The 18,511-nt window shown below is 34.9% G+C and overlaps 3 protein-coding genes across 4 annotated transcripts; 2 read left to right on the top strand and 1 right to left on the bottom strand.

The window, feature by feature from the left end:
* The first annotated feature begins 895 nt into the window (after window positions 1-895).
* LOC123550174 (protein mab-21-like) lies at window positions 896-3,477 on the top strand. The gene is made up of 2 exons (XM_045338605.2): window positions 896-1,111; window positions 1,587-3,477. Exons 1-2 carry the CDS (start codon window positions 1,084-1,086, stop codon window positions 2,516-2,518), a joined length of 960 nt encoding a protein of 319 aa, XP_045194540.2. The 5' UTR covers window positions 896-1,083; the 3' UTR covers window positions 2,519-3,477.
* Window positions 3,478-5,640: 2,163 nt separating this feature from the next.
* Window positions 5,641-12,336, top strand: LOC123549077 (uncharacterized). Its single transcript, XM_053545632.1, has 6 exons — window positions 5,641-5,782; window positions 6,306-6,442; window positions 7,123-7,208; window positions 9,699-9,848; window positions 10,498-10,671; window positions 11,077-12,336. Exons 3-6 carry the CDS (start codon window positions 7,164-7,166, stop codon window positions 11,179-11,181), a joined length of 474 nt encoding a protein of 157 aa, XP_053401607.1. The 5' UTR covers window positions 5,641-5,782; window positions 6,306-6,442; window positions 7,123-7,163; the 3' UTR covers window positions 11,182-12,336.
* Window positions 12,337-13,665: 1,329 nt separating this feature from the next.
* LOC128545957 (uncharacterized) lies at window positions 13,666-18,266 on the bottom strand. 2 transcript variants are annotated; one of them, XM_053545631.1, is made up of 3 exons: window positions 18,078-18,266; window positions 14,851-14,960; window positions 14,212-14,351 (listed from the first exon to the last, which is right to left on the bottom strand). In XM_053545631.1, exons 1-3 carry the CDS (start codon window positions 18,163-18,165, stop codon window positions 14,271-14,273), a joined length of 279 nt encoding a protein of 92 aa, XP_053401606.1. In that variant the 5' UTR covers window positions 18,166-18,266; the 3' UTR covers window positions 14,212-14,270. The 2 variants fall into 2 exon arrangements, with proteins under 2 accessions (XP_053401605.1, XP_053401606.1); XM_053545630.1 differs by having other exon boundaries at window positions 13,666-14,960; window positions 18,078-18,236.
* Between the last annotated feature and the right edge of the window lie 245 nt (window positions 18,267-18,511).

The raw sequence follows: 18,511 nt of genomic DNA, 5'->3' as shown, positions 1-18,511 counted from the left end.
CAGATATATAGACTTAGAATTACCTGTTATTAAGGTGATCTTTTCGCAACTTCAACGTCTAATATTAAGTAACCTTTTATAGTGATGTATTAGAAGTAAATATTTTACATAGCCACCATAAGGTACGGTGTTCTGTTAGGACTATCGTATATTGAACAGTTTGCTAATTCGCCAAGTAGATTGGCAAGGGTGATAGTGCAATAAAACGACGCAAAAAGCGAAGATACGATGCGATCGCATGAAAATACGATTACACTTTGCGAAGAAGCAACATTAACATCGCACTTTTGCATTGAATCAATATGGGCAACTCCTCCAGAAGACTGTATATAGTGATGTTTAGTTGGAGGATAGTACAAGATGTTCTTTAGCGTGCCAGATATAAAGCACTTATACACGAAACTCTTATTTTTAGATAGATGAGTGTGTTTTTCGGTCGTGTTGTTGACCTCTTTTATTGTCGCAACGTAATAGGTCTGTCCAAATAATGTCTCGAAATAACACGTTAATATACAACAACAGTTATCTATAATAATTTGTTTTCGAATATCTACATTCACTTTAGATTTTGTATAGAAAGAAAAAAAACCCCATTTATTCCGTATAAACAACGTTGGTGCAATAAGTTGGACATGACGCCATTCACAAAAACATGAATAAAATTGCGTCGTTCGAAAAAGTCTTTAAAAACAATGGACACCAAAAGTTCTAATATGATATTAAATAAGGGCTAAAACTCATTGTCTGACAATAAAGATCGAAACTGAATGGACACGACTACATCTGCATTACCATTGTAATATTTCGATATAAATTGTACATCACAGTCATATTCTAGGAAAGATATCTTCACAGTTAGTGATAAAAAGTGATTATTTTTAAAAAATTGATAAAATATTTGTCATATTCTTATAATAAAGAACTAAAGTTTGATAAGGCATTGTAGCCAGTTAAAATGTTTGGTTTTGATGAGGCGTTTTCAAAATGTATATATAATTATACATGACATGTGTATATACTAACAATTATTATTTGTCACCAATAGTTTAAAAGACTGAATCCCAACAGCACGTGAAGTAGAAAATGGCAACGGAGCTGATCTCTTGTAAAGGTGAGCATTATAAATCAAACGATAATGTAGGATTAAAAAAAAAAAAAAAAAAACAACAACAGATAAATAAATAAAAACTTATCAAAATACAAATTTTGTGTGACTACTCTTTTAATGATCCGGTTGGTCACGTTTGACAGTTATCCATCTCTCCGACTTCAGTACATGGTCATTTTCCCCCCATATTTTTTCGTTTAATTTCAAACCCACTTTTATAGCTTATTTGACTTACATTTTCTATCGATCATCCACGTGTACTTTTAATTGAAAATGTATTTAAAACAATGACATTTTCGGGTAAAATTAGTTTTAAAATGACTCAGGTTAAGATTTACCTGAGAAGCTTAAGGAATATGGTTTCTTTTATCTACGTGGTAGGTCTTTTGCATTTTTTTCTATCATACTATTTCACCGCTTTTGCTAGAGATCATAGTTTGATGAATTAAAATTCACTGCAAATGTATGGCAATTTCAGACCAACCAGAAATAACCAGATATAAAAGGATAAACGGTCTATTATTGGAAGCGTATGATATGAAAACCGGATACAATGGTGGTGCAAAAGACAAGTACGGTAATATTTGCTTTAATAAGGACCGTGTCTCATATAGGACAGTGGTCGAGGATTTTCTTCGTACTGATGTGTTAGAATATGTTAAGCGGAGAGATGTTCGATTCAGTGGCACGGTCCATGGTGTAGGCAGCTTCTTTGCCGGAGTGTCCGTTTCATCCAATGAAGCAGACCTTTTGTTTGTAGTAGACATTGAAGGAGCTCTGGAGGATTGCAAGGAACTACCAGGTTATGCAAAATACCGTCTTTCAGGTAGCAGCTTGGAGAAATGGAAAGACTGCACGACAAGCGACGGTTATCTGATGTCAAGGAAACTTGCAACTTTGTTTTACCATTACGTGGAGGAAGCTTTAGAATCCAAATTGCGAAATAATTTAACAGTATCAGGAACCGATATCACCCCAGAAGTATGTCTGACAGGAATCGGAACAATAGCCTCTACGCTGACCGTCACTTACAGCACGACGGCAGTTATCGATATCGACCTAGTTGTAGCAGTAGGCTGTGAGGGATTACCGCCCTTGGCCACTGCTCCTTGGCTCGAAGGGAAATCAGCTTGGCCAAATTCCGAAACAGTCGCAAAAATAAGAGCATCTGGATTTCAGCTTGTTTCAAAAGCACCATATCCATTAAATGAAGATGAAGAAACGACACTGTGGCGTATTTCGTTTTCTTTGGCAGAGACCATGCTCCTACAGGATTTGGACGAACACATCAACGCATATGGACTTTGTACTAAAATATGTTTTGTTCTGATGAAGTTCTACAGATTATGTTTCCTGGCTCCGCTTGAGAGGAACGTTACACCGGTATTAAAATCGTATTACTTAAGGTAGTTCTGCACGTTAGGATCGAAATTTTTTCTACAATGTAGAATTTGATTAAACTCTGATTTTTCAAAACTTCGGAATATACTGAAAAAATTGAGCAAATGAAAAAGATAGGGTCGTGTGCTTGATTTTTTGCTAGACTGATTTGAAAAATTTCGACCTCATGCAAGTTTTCATAATGGGAGTCTATGGGAAAAACGCAATTTTCAAAACATTTTCGCGAATAAAAATATTTCTACAATGTAGATTTTAATGAAACTTCTCACAGTCATAATTAAATATATGGCCTATAATATGGTGAAATAAAATGTATAGGTCCGTTTGCTTATTTTTGAGATATTTGGCTACGATTAAAGTGAACCGCCTATTTCAAGCTAATTTTAAGACATTATTTTGAATTATTTAACGTGTTATATGTTTTAATATCATATTTTAACTTTAGAAAGAAAGTAACAGTGCCATTTTAATACATTTATTCACAGGTTGCCCTTAATTCATAAACTGATTTTCGTTTCCGTACGCCGAATCCAGGCATTATTCTACGTTTTCCGGATAAGTGACGTTACGCCATCACTTCCGGTTTTTCAAACGTGCAGAACTACCTTAAAGGTAGTGATGCTCTTTGAATGTCAGAAGTATCCGGATCCCGCATTTTGGACATCTGACAAATTGGCGGAACGTTTTATGTCAATGTACCGGCAGCTATACAAAATGATAGAAGAGGAAAGGATGCCAGAGTTCTTCATGCCGGCGGTAAATATTATGACGAGTCCTGTCCCTATAAAGAGCAGTCTGAGGCATTTACTCGAAAACCCAGAAGAAGCGCTCGAAGCCTGGACGAAAAGTACATTAAAGGCATTCTTTTTGATTTTATGACTATGCAGGCATTGGAACCCTGAGAAATTCATAGATCATATGTATTGAAATAAGAAATACATAAGTATTGAAATACATAAGTAAAAGAAAAAAGATAAAAACTGTAATGAGAAAAATTTACTTTACTAAAGCACCCAACATGGTCAGTTATCAAAGTTCAGGATTGCTCCAATAAATTTAAGCACTTGATTGATTTTAAAACTGTTATTTTAAGGTATACGATCCACAAATAGGTAACATTTCAATGCCTGGTGACCCCATGTTTTTGTATTATTTGAAAGAGTTGTGTCTGGTGAACAAGAATTAGTAAATAAGATGACCATAGATAATATGCAAGAATCATTACAGTCATGTTTTTGATTGTGAAATGATGAATCTTACACTGTAATAACTGGATTTCTGTTGAAGACTATAAATTAAAAGAAAAAAATCTGTAACATGTTTTTGTCATGTAATTTATATTTTCTTTTTTAGTATTCAGATGATACAAAATTATATGAACTTTACATGCATCAATATTTGATATATCTTTATAGCACTGTTATAAAGAACTTGTTTATTTGTGGATCAGATACCTTAAGTATTGGACTCGCATCACCTGTAAATCGCTTCGGATCAGATACCCAAACCAAACAGAATGGTACTTCTCTGATATAGTAAAAGCAACATATCAAAATGTAGGAAATGTGCACTGGCGTAACAAAATAAAAGTATAATTAATAAAGAAAAAAAGCCTGCTAGTCAAATAACATAGGCAGTCCCAGGAAACTGTGGAAAAATATCAAAGACCGTGCAAATAAACTATAGCTTAAGCACCAAACCAATAAATGACAATGATGGTAGTCACATTAAAGATCACACTGAGGCTGCAAACAAATTTAACCCATACTTTGTCAGTGTATTTAACACTACATTTCAATGTACATGTTTTAAAAAACATTTGCTTCCGGAACATGACATAAGACATAATTTTAAAGAATTAAATTTAATGGATCCGAGGTAAATTGTTTATTTTTACATTTTTAAAACAGCAGACACAATGTTTACACTCGTGTGTATTTACTTGTTAGGATTATGTTGCATGCAAAAATTTACAGGTCATTTCCATAATAGCTCGAGAATACATGTATGTTGAGTTATCTACCCTGATTGTCTCAGTCCAACTAATAACAATAATGAAATTTCAAATAAGTCCTTTAAGTACTTACTGATATAAATCCATTTTGATTACAATCAGGGGAGGAAATTAGATATAAAATAACTCTGGAACCTACAGTTGGATCTGATTTGTCATGGAATCCAAGATTTATTGTTGTTGAAGATATTTTGGAAGTTTGTATCAAATAAAACCATAAATGAAGTCTCTACATGGCTGCAAAAGCCAAAATAGCCAATTTTGGACCTTTAAGGGGCCATAACTCTGGAACCATGAAGGAATCTGGCCAGTTGAACAAAGGAAGCAAGATCTTGTGGTGATACAAGATGTGTGCAAGTTTGGTTAAAATCAAATCATAAATGAAGCTGCTATTATGCAGACAAGGTCAAAATAGCTAATTTTGGCCCTTTCAGGGGCCATAACTCTGGAACCCATTATGGGATTGGGCCGGTTCAAGAAAGGAACTGAGATCTTATGGTGACACAAGTTTTGTGCAAGTTTGATTAAATTCAAATCATAAATGAAGTTGCTATTGTGCAGACAAGGTCAAAATAGCTAATTCTGGCCCTTTCAGGGACCATCACTCTGGAACCCATAACTGAATCTCACCAGTTCAAGAAAGTAACCAAGGTCTTGTGGTGATACAAGTTGTGTGCCAGTTTGGTAAAAATCAAATCATAAATAAAGCTGCTATTGTGCAGACAAGGTCAAAATAGCTAATTTTGGCCCTTTCAGAGGCCATAACTCTGGAACCCATAATGGGATCTGGCCAGTTTAAGAAAGGAACCGTGATCTTATGGTGATACAAGTTGTGTGCAAGTTTGGTTAAAATAAAATCATAAATGAAACCACTATCGTGCAGACAAGAAATTGTTGACGCACGGACTGACGACGGACGAAGGGTGATCACAAAAGCTCACCTTGTCACTATGTGACAGGTGAGCTAAAAAGGGATAAATTAGTCTTATCTAAAAGCAGACAGCATGAAGAGTAAGATTTTTTCCTTTACCCAATACTGAAATGTAGGAATATCAGTGGTCATGTCAAATTTTGATTTCTTAAATAAATATGCTAAACAAATTAAATGTAGATTGTGTCTAAATAAAATGTTGGTGCCAATATTGCATTGTTGCCATATTTTCTTTTATCTGTTTAATTTTACAGGTGTTAGAGGCAGCCCAGCCCTTGGCAGCTGAGCAACTGCTAATTTTACAAGAAAATAAGAGTCTTCTGGAAAGGTAAGAGTTTTTAGTATGACCCTAAAATATACTTAGTTGATTCCTGTGTTTCAAACTTTTTGAAAGTTTTTTGTGTATATCAAATAACAACAATCTTTGAAGGAAATTACTTTCTTAAGAGTTTAGGACAAATGAACTGGGGTTATTTGTAAAAACAGTTAGAGGTGTGTGTGAATGAAGAGTGTGATATTTATAGCTTAATTGATTTGTGTAGTGATATATGCATACAAAATGCAACTGAGATATTGCAAGACTTCAGGAGTGCAATATTATGTAAAAAGAACAAGACAGTTTCTGGATGTGTAGTTAATAATGTTTTAATTACAAAATTGATTCATATTGTTTGTTATTTGCTGTCAACAATTATTTGATTGTTTGTTATTTGCTGTCAATAATTATTTGATTATTATTTGCTGTCACAATTATTTGCTTTCGACAAAGATTTACTATCAACAATTATTTGAATGTTTGTTATTTGCTGTCAACAATTATTTGTGGTCGACAAAATGAATGTATTTTGTAGATTTCAGAGTAAGCAGACGCATGCGTTGCTATGTTTAAACAATTTAGTCAGTTCCTTAGATACAGAGGCCCTGGGAGGGTGCCAAAAACTATATACTGTGTGGCAGGGCCTCCTTCAGCTTTCCACATCACAAAAAAGTAAGTTCTCCCATAAACAATGAGAAATTCTAATAGAAATTACTTAAATTTTATTGGTATATGTTGATATGACATTGTATGATATGTTTCAAATCCTGTTCAGCACTAAATGGTGCCAGAAATAATTCCTGGGGTCTTCCTCCACCTGAAGGAAAGAAGCCATTTGACCATAACTGTGTCAGTCTAATTAAAACCTAACAAAACAAACAAACAAATTTTTGACAAAGTGTGTGTTCTCCATAATAAATGACTGAAGACAATATGTCTGTCTGCAGTTCTTGGTCTTACCACATATGATTTATGCAGGGAAGATATAAGTTACTGCAAGAGAACAGTTTGATATTGTTAATGAATCCATGAGCACTTGTGAGATGAAATACCTACTTTACAATATCTTAAAGTAATGGACCCATAATGACAATCTACAGATTGTATGAGGTTGCGAAATCTCCCGATGCCAGTGACTGTTAGGCTTTCTCCGGCTGCTAATGAACCTCATACAAGCCGCCTGATGGAGAATACCCAAGTTCTGGATGAAGAATACATTATAGCATAGAAATTACTGATATTCTTTTATGAGTCCATTACCTTATTAAATATTGTTAATAAAACAAGAGTTATAACAAATAAAAATAGATTTATTGATGAAACAGATGCTCGATTTGCTATATGTATGGCAGGTATAGAGGAAGAGGAAGTATTAGAAGCAGTAACAGCAGCTATGAGGGCCGTGATACACAAACTAGCTGAGGCAGATCCTTCCAAGGTTTGTAAACAGGCTGCTTTTAAGCTTGACTTGTCGAAGAAAAAGTAGAACTATTGCACGCTGCGACGTTACCGTTGGTTAAAGTTTTTGATAAAGTCAAATATCTCTGTTACTATCAAAGCTATTGACTTAAAAACTTAAAATAGATATTTACTATCAAAGTCTACAGAGATTCAATCCCCATAAGTTTATAACTCTGATTTGAATTATGACAGAGTTACGCCTTATTTTAACTTAGATTTTTTTTTTGGTTGAAGTTTTTGATAAAGTCGAATATCTCTGATACTATCAAAGCGTTTGACTTGAAACTTAAAACAGTTATTTTCTATCAAAGTCTACACCAGGAGAAACAATCTCACAACTCTGTTTGAATTTTGACAGAGTTATGCCCCTTTTTAACATAGAAATTTTGTTGAGCCCACTTGCGGAAGCGAAGACATAGTCGTCCAAATGGCTGTTTGGTGTATGTGCGTGTGTGTGCCCTTCCTTGTGTGTGTGTGTGTCAGGATTTGTTTGTCCGGACCATAACTTTGAAATGCATCGAGCAGTTTTGTTTATATTTGGCATGAATGTTAATCTCAGTGAGACTGAGTGCACGCGCAAACCCCAGGTTCGTATCTCAAAGGCCAAGGTCACACTTAAGAGGTCAAAGGTCAAATTCAGTAATGACTGTCTGGAGCATTTCTTCTTCATGCCTGGAGGGATTTTGATTAACTTGGCACAATTGTTCACCATCATGAAATGGAGTGTCATTCGCAAGAAACAGGTCCTTAGTTCCAACGTCAAGGTCACATTTAGAGGTCAAAGGTCAGATACAACAATGACTTTGTCCGGAGCATTTCTTTTTCATGCATAGAGGGATTTTGATGTAACTTGGCATAATTGTTCACCATCATGAGACGGGTTGTCATGCAAAAGAACCTAGAATTACTTCCCTTTGTTATTACTATGAATAGCTTATTTTGTAACTTTTTATTACTTGTCGTAGGAAAAAATCAAGACCTCTTTTTTGTAGTATAACATGTTACATCCAGTTTTGTGGACTTAGAATTCTTTTTAAGATTTACTTCCCTTTGTTGTTAATATAAATAACTTATATTGTAACTTTTTGCAATCTTGTTTTTATATAGCATAAATGTTTGCCTCATTGAGACAGAGTGTCATGTGCAACTCCCAGTCCTTTTGACAGCTGGCGGGCTCGACATGTTGCCCATGGGCATCTAGTTTGGTTAAAGTTTTATAAAGTTTTTCTGGCAAAGCTCTAATTCCGAGACAAGCACTGAGAAAAGTAGAGCATGCTGTCTTATGGACAGCTCTTTTTTTTTTTTTGCTCCAATGATTTCCGAAATGTCATTTAAACCCACAAAGAGGTGTTTGAAAATCAGAGGGTAAGAAAGACTGTCAGCACTGCTTGTGTGGCTGTCTTAACCAGATTAACTAGTCAACAACTTACTATGTTTACTTTTTATGATGACTTTAATTGCCCATTCGCTTTTAATAACCCCAGTAAGGAAAACTCAGATATAAGGATTGTGGGGTCGTGAATTCAATTCCTTTGCAAGGTGTATTTTATCGGATTATGATTAAAACAGTGTGTCTTAAATCATTCATTCTCCACCTCTGATTGATATGGAGAAGTTGGCAGTTACTTGTGGAGGACAGGTTAGTACTGGTACAAAATCTAGGAACACTGGTTATGTTAACTGCCAGCCATTACGTAACTGAAATACTGTTGAAAAACAATGCTAAACCCAAAAGAAAGATGGAAACTCGGTCTCTGTTTTACATTCTAATCATATGATGGAAGACATGCATGCATGCATGCATGATAAGGTTCCCTGATTTACAAATGTATAAAAGGGATTATTCTTGATAGGAAGTTTTGCATGACCAATTTTAGAATCAGGAAAAATGCAATCCACCAATGATCTCCAAGGCTTTAATCAAACACAAACAATGCAGTTTGTAGCAAATTTATATTTTCTCTGGATTTTAGTATTCCTATTTTCAGTGATACACTATCATAGCTCGGACCCCGTTAATTATTTTTTTGCATTAATATATAGCTACGTTTTTACCAAAGTTTTGGTTGTAGTTTAAATTATAATGCTATTTACTTACACTAAATATTTGACATTTTGTAATGTGTTATTTTGTGAAAATATTTGATTTTGTGGACATTTTGGCCAGAAAGGTTATTTCAGGTGGACATAAATTCATGGATTTTGATTATTGAATATAAAATGAATGGGAATCATATTGCTTTGTTGGGATTAAATTTTATGGACTGAATCCACATTGAAATGCATGTAAATTAGTCACTCACGAAAATTAATGATTTCACAGTATTAGTTTTATTGACAATGTATACTTCTTAAATTTTTGCTATTTATTATTAATAGATTATGTTGTGTATTTGTCAGATGTTTGAAAAAAAAAAAGTTTGAAGTGTATATATGAATGATTTATACTGTTGTTTCATGTTATTAGTTTCAGGCAGTACAGCCGGTAGATCTGCAGTTTATGTATGAAATGTCTACCAAGTGCCAGTGGCCAGAGGTCAGGGTCAATGCTATACGTATTGTATCAACCATAGGGGGTATATTGGCCCAGAATACAAACCCACATCCATTGCTCAAGGTCTGTTCTTTGATTGTTTGGAAAATATATTGTAGAAAAATTTTATTTATGAAGTTTAAGCATTTAGAATCAATAAATTATGTCTCTTTTCCATCTGAAATATGTCTCAACTCAGACTGTAATCTATTTCATGTACTATACATCAACAGCTACATTTGTATTCTGTGTTGTACAGACTGTGTTTGAAAACCAGGAACATGAAACCTAACCAAGGTCTGTAGACCTATTTAAGTGTATGTCACTACATTACAATGAGCTGTGTTGTTCAAGTGGTTAAGGCTAAGGGCTTTGACTCACTAGCTTGTCATTGCTATGGGATTGAACCCTGTGTTAGGTGAAAAATTCTTTCATTTGAGGAAGCTATCCCCAAGTGACCTGTATCTATCTTAATGTTTGGATGGACGCTTTTCCCCATTACTAAAGCAGAAAAATCCATATGACCCAAAAAATGGTTGTTGTGTTTCGTCTTAAACTCTATCAAAATAGGGAAATAACAAAAATGTGTCACTCAAGATTGAATCTCTCCGATAGCAGGTTTTTTTTGTAGCTTGATTGCTATTAAAAGAGGAAGTAAGTAAATGTTTTATGTAATCAATATGTAGCTGTAATAACACAAGGATAAATGTCTACGTAATTATATTTTTTTCAGGATATAGGAGTATTACTCTTAGAGGTTGTATGTAAGGACTCTGATTTATGGGTGGTAGCTGAATCTCTGGACTCTATATTTGATGTGTTCGGAGAGGATCATGTTGACCCGGTGCTGAAAGAGATAGGACTCGTTGAAAAACTTAAGACTGTTGCATCTGCACTGAAATCAAAGGTAAGAAGAAATTAGATTTGCGAGTTTATTCCTTTGATAGCATTTAATATACAAGTAAATATTTTAGGCACTCAGGGTTTTTTTTTTACTAAGAAAATAACACTGATAGTAGGTGTATTCCCCTTAGAAAATTTTCCCCCAAAAATCAATTTTCCCTAGTCTAGTGATAAAAAAATCTCCAATTTTTATGTTTTAGTAATATTAGATCCACTTATCTTAAAAATTATTGCATCCTTTAATAGTTTGACGTACAGCAACGTTGGTGATAACACTAAATATAGCTGTTTTATTGCATCACAATGTGTCGTAATCTAGAAATCTGATTATAGAAATGCAAGTCTAGTCTTATGAACAGAAGCTTGTTTCTTTGATATGATGTTGAAAGATATCATTTATAAATTTCAGGTACAACAGAACAGGAAAACACTTGGAGAACATTACCCCGTCATCTCAACTGCTCGTACAAATCTTGTGCGTTTTATAAAATACAAGGCATCACATATAAAATGACATATGCCTCATTGTAGTTGGTGCTTAAACATAAATTAATGTAACAGTCAGGAAAGTTTTGGTTGTAACCCGAGTATGGTGTCATTTTATAGATGCATACAACTGGAGCATTGAAGTATGTGAAAAGTTATGGGCTCAAAAATTGATGCATGGTGTAAAACATTTCATCATGTATGGTCAATAGATATGGTGTAAAACATTTCATCATGTATGGTCAATAGATATGGTGTAAAACATTTTATTGTGTATGGTCAATAGATATGGTGTAAAAACATTTCATCGTGTATGGTCAATAAATATGGTGTAAAACATTTCATCTTGTATGGTCAATAGATATGGTGTAAAACATTTCATCGTGTATGGTCAATAGATATGCCTCCATTTGCCTTGAATTTCATTTTGATAAAAGAAGTGCTAAACCTCCCTAGAAAACAGTTTATTTCATATTTGTAACTGTGGATATGGAGAATCTGAGGCTGTTTTTATATTGTACATGACATTGTGTAGGCTTACAGTAATCATAGCTAGAAATTATGTGGTTAGCATTAATGTCTGATAAATTATATGTTTGGTCTTCCAATTTTGAAAAGTTCTGATTTAATGAAAATTGTTTTTACCCCTTATATTTAAGGGACTTTAAGAAAACATTTCATACACATAATTGTTTATACAACTGGTATAAGTTAGGAATATTTCATGTTGGCATATGTTTAAGACTTTCTTTTTTAAGGGCATTTTAACAATTGTATTTTATATGAACATATTTGTATTCAAACAAATATTTTACTACAATGAGGAAGCATTTGTTAAGTATTTGAGAATGCTTCTTACTTTTTTGTTTTGTTCAATTATTGCTAACTGGGTTGCATTTGTTTGTGCTGTTTTTTAAGACTCTTGCTGACTGGAGACATAATATGAGCAGTACTGTTATGAAAGTTATTTTAATTAAAAAGTGTAAATGCTTTAAAAACTTCAAAAGCCAGTATTGTTGATTTATGAAATAGTTGAAAGTTAATGATGTTTTTATCTATAATTAAAGATACTAGTGAATTATATTGAAAATTTAATTGTTGAATGAATACAAACCAATTTGCACAGAACTTTTACAATTTTCTTTGCCAGATATTGAAAATAAAAATGTGCAATACAAGCAGAGGTTGTGTTTTGTTCATTTTTATACGCCCGTTTGAAGAAGGGGACGTATTATGGGAACGCCGCTGGCGGACGGGAGGCGTCCACAGACTTTGTCCTGAGCATATCTTCATGCATGGAGGGATTTTGATGAAACTTGGCACAATTGTTCACCATCATGAGATGGAGTGTCATGCGCAAGAACCAGGTCCCTAGATCTAAGGTCAAGGTCACAGAGGGCAAAGGTCAAATTCAAGAATTACTTTGTCTGGAGCATATCTTCTTCATGCATGGAGGGATTTTGATGTAACTTTTCACAATTGTTCACCATCATGATACTGAGTGTCATGCGCAAGAACCAGGTATAAAGTCAAGTCACACTTAGAGGTCAAAGGATACAAGAATGAAAACTTTGTCTGGAGCATTTCTTCTTCATGCATGGAGGGATTTTTGATATAACTTGGCACAAATGTTCACCAACATGAGATGGTGTGTCATGCACAAGAACCAGGTCCCTAGTACTTAGGTAAAGGCCAAAGGCCAGATACAAGAATGACTTTGTCTGGAGCATTTCTTCTTCATGCATGGAGGGATTTTGATGTAACTTGGCACAACTGTACACCATCATGAGACAGTGTCATGCGCAGGTCCCTTCTTTAGAATTACTTCCCTTTGTTGTTACTATATATAGCTTATATTGTAACTTTTTCATTACTAGTTGTAGGGAAAAATCCAGACCACTTTTCTGTAGTACAACATGCATGTTACATCCAATTTTGAGGTGTATTTTGACCTATCTCTACCTGGTAAGGATATTTGTGCGGACATACAATTTTTTTTTTTTGAGATTTATTACTTCCGTTAGTTGTTACTATAAATAACTTATATTGTAGCTTTTTTATAACTGACCGTAGGGAAAAACCAAGACCACTTTTCTGTGGTACAACATAGATATTACTTTCAAATTTTAGGCGTATTTTAAGGTATCTCTACCTGGCAAGGAGTTTTTTTGTGGACTTAGAAAAACAAAAGAACTACAATAATTACTAAACAACCACAAAATTCCATTTGCAAATACAGGTGCTATTTGCTAAATTGCTGTGACGGGCTTATATTGTGACATTCTGGCACACTTATTTAGATTTTTTTTCACATATTTTTGCAGTGACTACAACATAATTTTTGGGATAAAAATAAAATCCAGTGCTAAAACTTGAATTTGTGTCTAAGGCTTTCCAGTTAAGTTAATGCCATAAATGTGTGATTTTTGCAAAGCATTACTGCACACATTCAGTACTATAATATTAATAAACTTGTTCACACAATGGCCCCATAAAAGACCCAAACTGGATACATGAATCAAAAACTGTTTACTAGTAATAGCTGATAAAATTAAACATATTCTAACACAGTCCCATTTGTTTTCCTATAACCAAAGAAGGCATAAATAATAAGTTATACTGCAACAAAATCATTGACTGTGCATTACAGTTATTACATTACTGGTCCTTTAATAAATAGCAGCAAGCTGGAAAAAACACATAAAACATGCAAATATTAAATTTTGGTAGATGTTGTCACAAAGATGTGCATAATAATCCATGATATTGTGTTAGAACAGAAATAATATATCTTTGTGAATTTCTCTTGAATAAAATTGATTTTTGTCACTCAGACGCCTATTTTTATGTCACATATGCCTTATGTTGTATAATTTCTTCGCATCTGGGCTCCAATGATTATTTTCAAGGACGGATCACTGTTTGAGATATATTATTTCTTAATTAAACATCTCAGAAATTTTAAAAATACTGCTTCCTTGAATATTTGAAAAAGTTCTTCTACACCCAAGGGAATGTAGCTGGTGTGATAACTGCAACTGACTATCGTATTTGATCAGTATAATGTCTGTTCAAAAAAACTAAAAGTTCCCTGAAAAATGAAACTCTTGTCTTTCTCTATATGTACACGTACTTTGTATCCATCACCATCCTCCTGCCATACATATACTTCCAATTTGTCTTCATCAAAACTTTCTCCTGAAAACAACAGTTCCATGCTTTGTAGACCACGCCTGTCTATATCTTTAAACTTATCCAATTTTCCATGTTTTGCATTATAATATAAACCATCAAGCGCAAATCTCACATAACAAGTCCAGTTTGTATGATTGTTACCGTCAAGGTCACTGCGAACAACGTGAATATTAAACGGTTCAACTGAATCTGGTTTTGTATACTTTTCGAATTTCAAAGATGTGAATTTTGCTCCAGATTTAGCGTACTTCTCTCGCCACCAATCGGGTAACACTTTCGGTCGCCGAGTCGATCTGTCTATACTTACTACCTGGTTCACATTGCTTAACAATGACTGGCCACACTTTGTCTGAACCGTTGTTATGGAATTTAGTGACGATGTTCCAACATATCCACCCTGAACTTTAATGTCAAGTGGAGATTTTGGAATACTGGGGTCATAAAGGTTATATTCAATATCCATCCTGGATGTAATAAGAAATGTCATGCGATCTGATGTTACCTCTGCATAATCTCTGAATGTTCGCCCACTGTCGTCCAGAGGCCAATGATGGGAGAAGAATCGAGCAGACTCCAACATTTTCATTAACTGCCAGGGTTTTGGTTGTCCATCTAAAAAGAGAGTGTGTTCATAAGATTTAAATTTGGCATTGTGCTTTTTAGGAGAAAAGCAGCTGAACTGCACATGTAATTTCTATACCTACAATATATATCGTAAAGTCACAAATATTCACGGCCGGATGGGGGTGGGGGACTAATTTTCAAGGATTTCTTTGTTGAGACAATCTAAAAGTTTAACCCGAAACAGTATTCATTTTAAGAAGTTCAAAATATAAATTCCACAAAAACATCACTGTCAAAACCACGTAATTTCATGCCCGCAGAATTAAATGATCTCACTTTCTAATATGCTTGCCTCTGTTAAAACACTCTTACGCTAGAATGACGTCACGTTTACGTGCGATGACGTCAAAGTTTTTGTTGCGACCAAGAAAGAGCGCTTCTATATTCTATCTAATGTTTGAGATTAATGGCATATTAGAATCGAAATAATTTATAGCACAAACCTGCTTTAACACTATTTATACACTTGGGTGGTAATACGTCGTTCAAATAATTTCACTCAGGCTGCGCCCTCGTGAAATTATTACGCCTGACGTATAACCACCCATCGTGCATAAATAGTGTTAAAGCATTCTTTTGGTATAAATTATTTCTTAAACAAGAGCTCGTCGAACATGAAATGCCCCCCTTGATGCATTTAGTAATTGCACAAGGAACAGAAATTATATGCTCACTGTAAACAAAAGTACTACCATTCTGGTTTAATCTGACCTTGCCTTTAACCTATTAACCTAACAAGAGATTACAGATTAATCTTGGCACCAGCCACTGAGCCATTTTTGAATGTTCCAAATTTCAAGACTAGCTCAAGGTCAAAATCAAGGTCAAATTTCATTTATGTACAAAACAATGTGTATGTGGTCCAAATTTGAAAGCGGTGGCTTGAAAAATGTGAAAGCAGGTTCACTAGATCAATTTCAAGGTAAAGTTCATTTCGGTAAACAGAACTATGCATATGCTTCAAATTTGGAGGCTGTAGCTTGAGAAATGTGAAAGTAGGTAATAGATAAAAATCAATGTAAAATTTCAATTCAGAACACAAAAATATGCATGCAGTCCAAATTTGAAGCCTGTACCTTCAAAAATGTGAAAGTAGGTCACTAGGTCAATCTTAAGATCAAAGTTCATTTCGGTACACAAAACTATGCATGTGGTTCAAATTTGAAGGCTGTAGCTTGAGAAATGTGAAAGTAGGTCACTAGGTCAAAATCAAGGTCAAATTTTATTTCGGAACACAAAACTATGCAAGTGGTCCAAATTTGAAACCTGTACCTTCAGAAATGTGAAAGTAGGTCACTAGGTCAATCTCAAGATCAAAGTTCATTTCAGTACACAAAAGTACGCTTGTGGTTCAAATTTGAAGGCTGTAGCTTGACAAATGTGAAACTAGGTCACTAGGTCAAAATCAAGGTCAAATTTTATTTTGGAACAAAAAACTATGCATGTGGTCCAAATCTGAAACCTGTACCTTCAAAAATGTGAAAGTAGGTCACTAGATCAATAACAAGGTCAAAGTTTTTTTCAGTATACAAACCTATGCATGGGTCCAAATTTGAAGGCTGTAGGTACAAAAATGTGAAAGTAGGTCACTAGGTCAAGATCAAGGTCAACTCATGTCAAGGTTCATCTTGCCACTCAAAACTATACATGTGGTCCATGTGGTCCAAATTTGAATGATGTAAGTTATGGACATGAAGATTCTAAGTTTTTCCCTATATAAGTCTATATGAACCATTTGACCTCTGAGGCAGGGCCATATTTGACCCGAGAGGGATAACTTGAACAAACTTGGTAGAGAACCACTAAATGATGCTACATTACAAAATACCAAAGCCATAGACTTTGCGGTTTGGACAAGAAGATTTTCAAAGTTTTTCCCTATATAAGTATATATAAACCATGTGACCCCCAGGGCGGAGCCATATCTGACCCTAGGGGAATAATTTGAATAATCTTAGTAGAGGATCACTAGATGATGTCATATACAAAATATCAAAGCCCTAGGCCCTGTGGTTTTGGACAAGAGGTTTTTCAAAGTTTTTTCCTATATAAGTCTATATAAACCATGTGACCCTAGGGGTGGGGCCATATTTGACCCCAGGGAAATAATCTGAACAATCTTGGTAGAGGACCACTAGATTTTGCTACATACCAAATATCAAAGCCCTAGGCCCTATGGTTTTGGACAAGAAGATCAGAAACCATTTAACTGTTCCTGGCCAATGTGACCTTGACCTTTGACCTAATGACCTCAAAATCAATAAGGGTCATCTGCTGGTCATGGCCAACCTATCAATTTTCCTGATATTAGGCCCAAGCGTTTTTGAGTTATTGCCTGGAAACCATTTTACTGTTCCTGGTCACTGTGACCTTGACCTTTGACATACTGACCTCAAAATCAATAGGGGTCACCTGCTGGTCATGACCAACCTCCCTATCAACTTTCGTGACCCTAGGCCTAAGCGTTCTTGAGTTACCATCCAGAAACTGTTTTACTGTTCAGGGTCACTGTGACCTTGACCTTTAACATACTGACCTCAAAATCAATAGGGTTCATCTGCTGGTCATTACCAACCTCCCTATCAACTTTCATGATCCTAGGCCCAAGTGTTCTTGAGTTATCATCCGGAAACCGTTTTACTATTCAGGGTCACTGTGACCTTGACCTTTAACATACTGACCTCAAAATCAATAGGGGTCATCTGCTGGTCATTACCAACCTCCCTATCAACTTTCATGATCCTAGGCCCAAGCGTTCTTGAGTTATCATCCGGAAACCGTTTTACTATTCAGGGTCACTGTGACCTTGACCTTTGACATACAGACCTCAAAATCAATAGGGGTCATCTACTGGTGATGACCAACCTCCCTATCAACTTTCATGATCCTAGGCCCAAGCGTTCTTGAGTTATCATCCGGAAACGGACAGGTCTACATTCCGACCGACAGACCGACCGACAGACCGACATCTGCAAAACAATATACCCCTCCTTTTTCAAAGGGGGGCATAATAAAGCATATTCACAAGTTAATGAGTTGTCAGTTAAATATGAGTATCAAAACCCTGCTCTAGCAAGAGGGTTTTAAAAAATGAACTCCACTTACTCTTAGAATCAAAATCACTGTAGTGTAGACCAGATGTATGTACCAAAGCTTCCACCTTCTCCTCGTCCACAGACATGGAATAGTTCATCAACTTTAGGTGGTTGATGCGTCTCTGGCTATAAAAAAAGATCACATAATCATATTCAATTTACACATTATTACACAGTATAAAAGGACATCTATATAGTATGCAGTTTAACCATGACATTTTGTCTTAATACATTACTGAAAACTAAATATATATATCAATTAATTTTTAACAATTATGTAAGTAAACTGCTTAAAAATTTGAGTTCATGCATTTACTGACTAGTGAGCCAAGATGCATGTTCAGACAGTCAAAGATAGGAAGACATAACTGACCTTGTATTCACGTTGGTCAAAAGTGTTTTATTACATGACACTGTTTAATATCTTTATATTCAAATTCTCAT

Source organism: Mercenaria mercenaria, chromosome 6, assembly GCF_021730395.1.
Source record: "Mercenaria mercenaria strain notata chromosome 6, MADL_Memer_1, whole genome shotgun sequence".
Classification (NCBI taxonomy): Eukaryota; Metazoa; Mollusca; class Bivalvia; order Venerida; family Veneridae; genus Mercenaria; species Mercenaria mercenaria.
The sequence above is the reverse complement of the archived record's forward strand: the minus strand, read 5'-3'. Positions and strand labels throughout refer to the sequence as shown.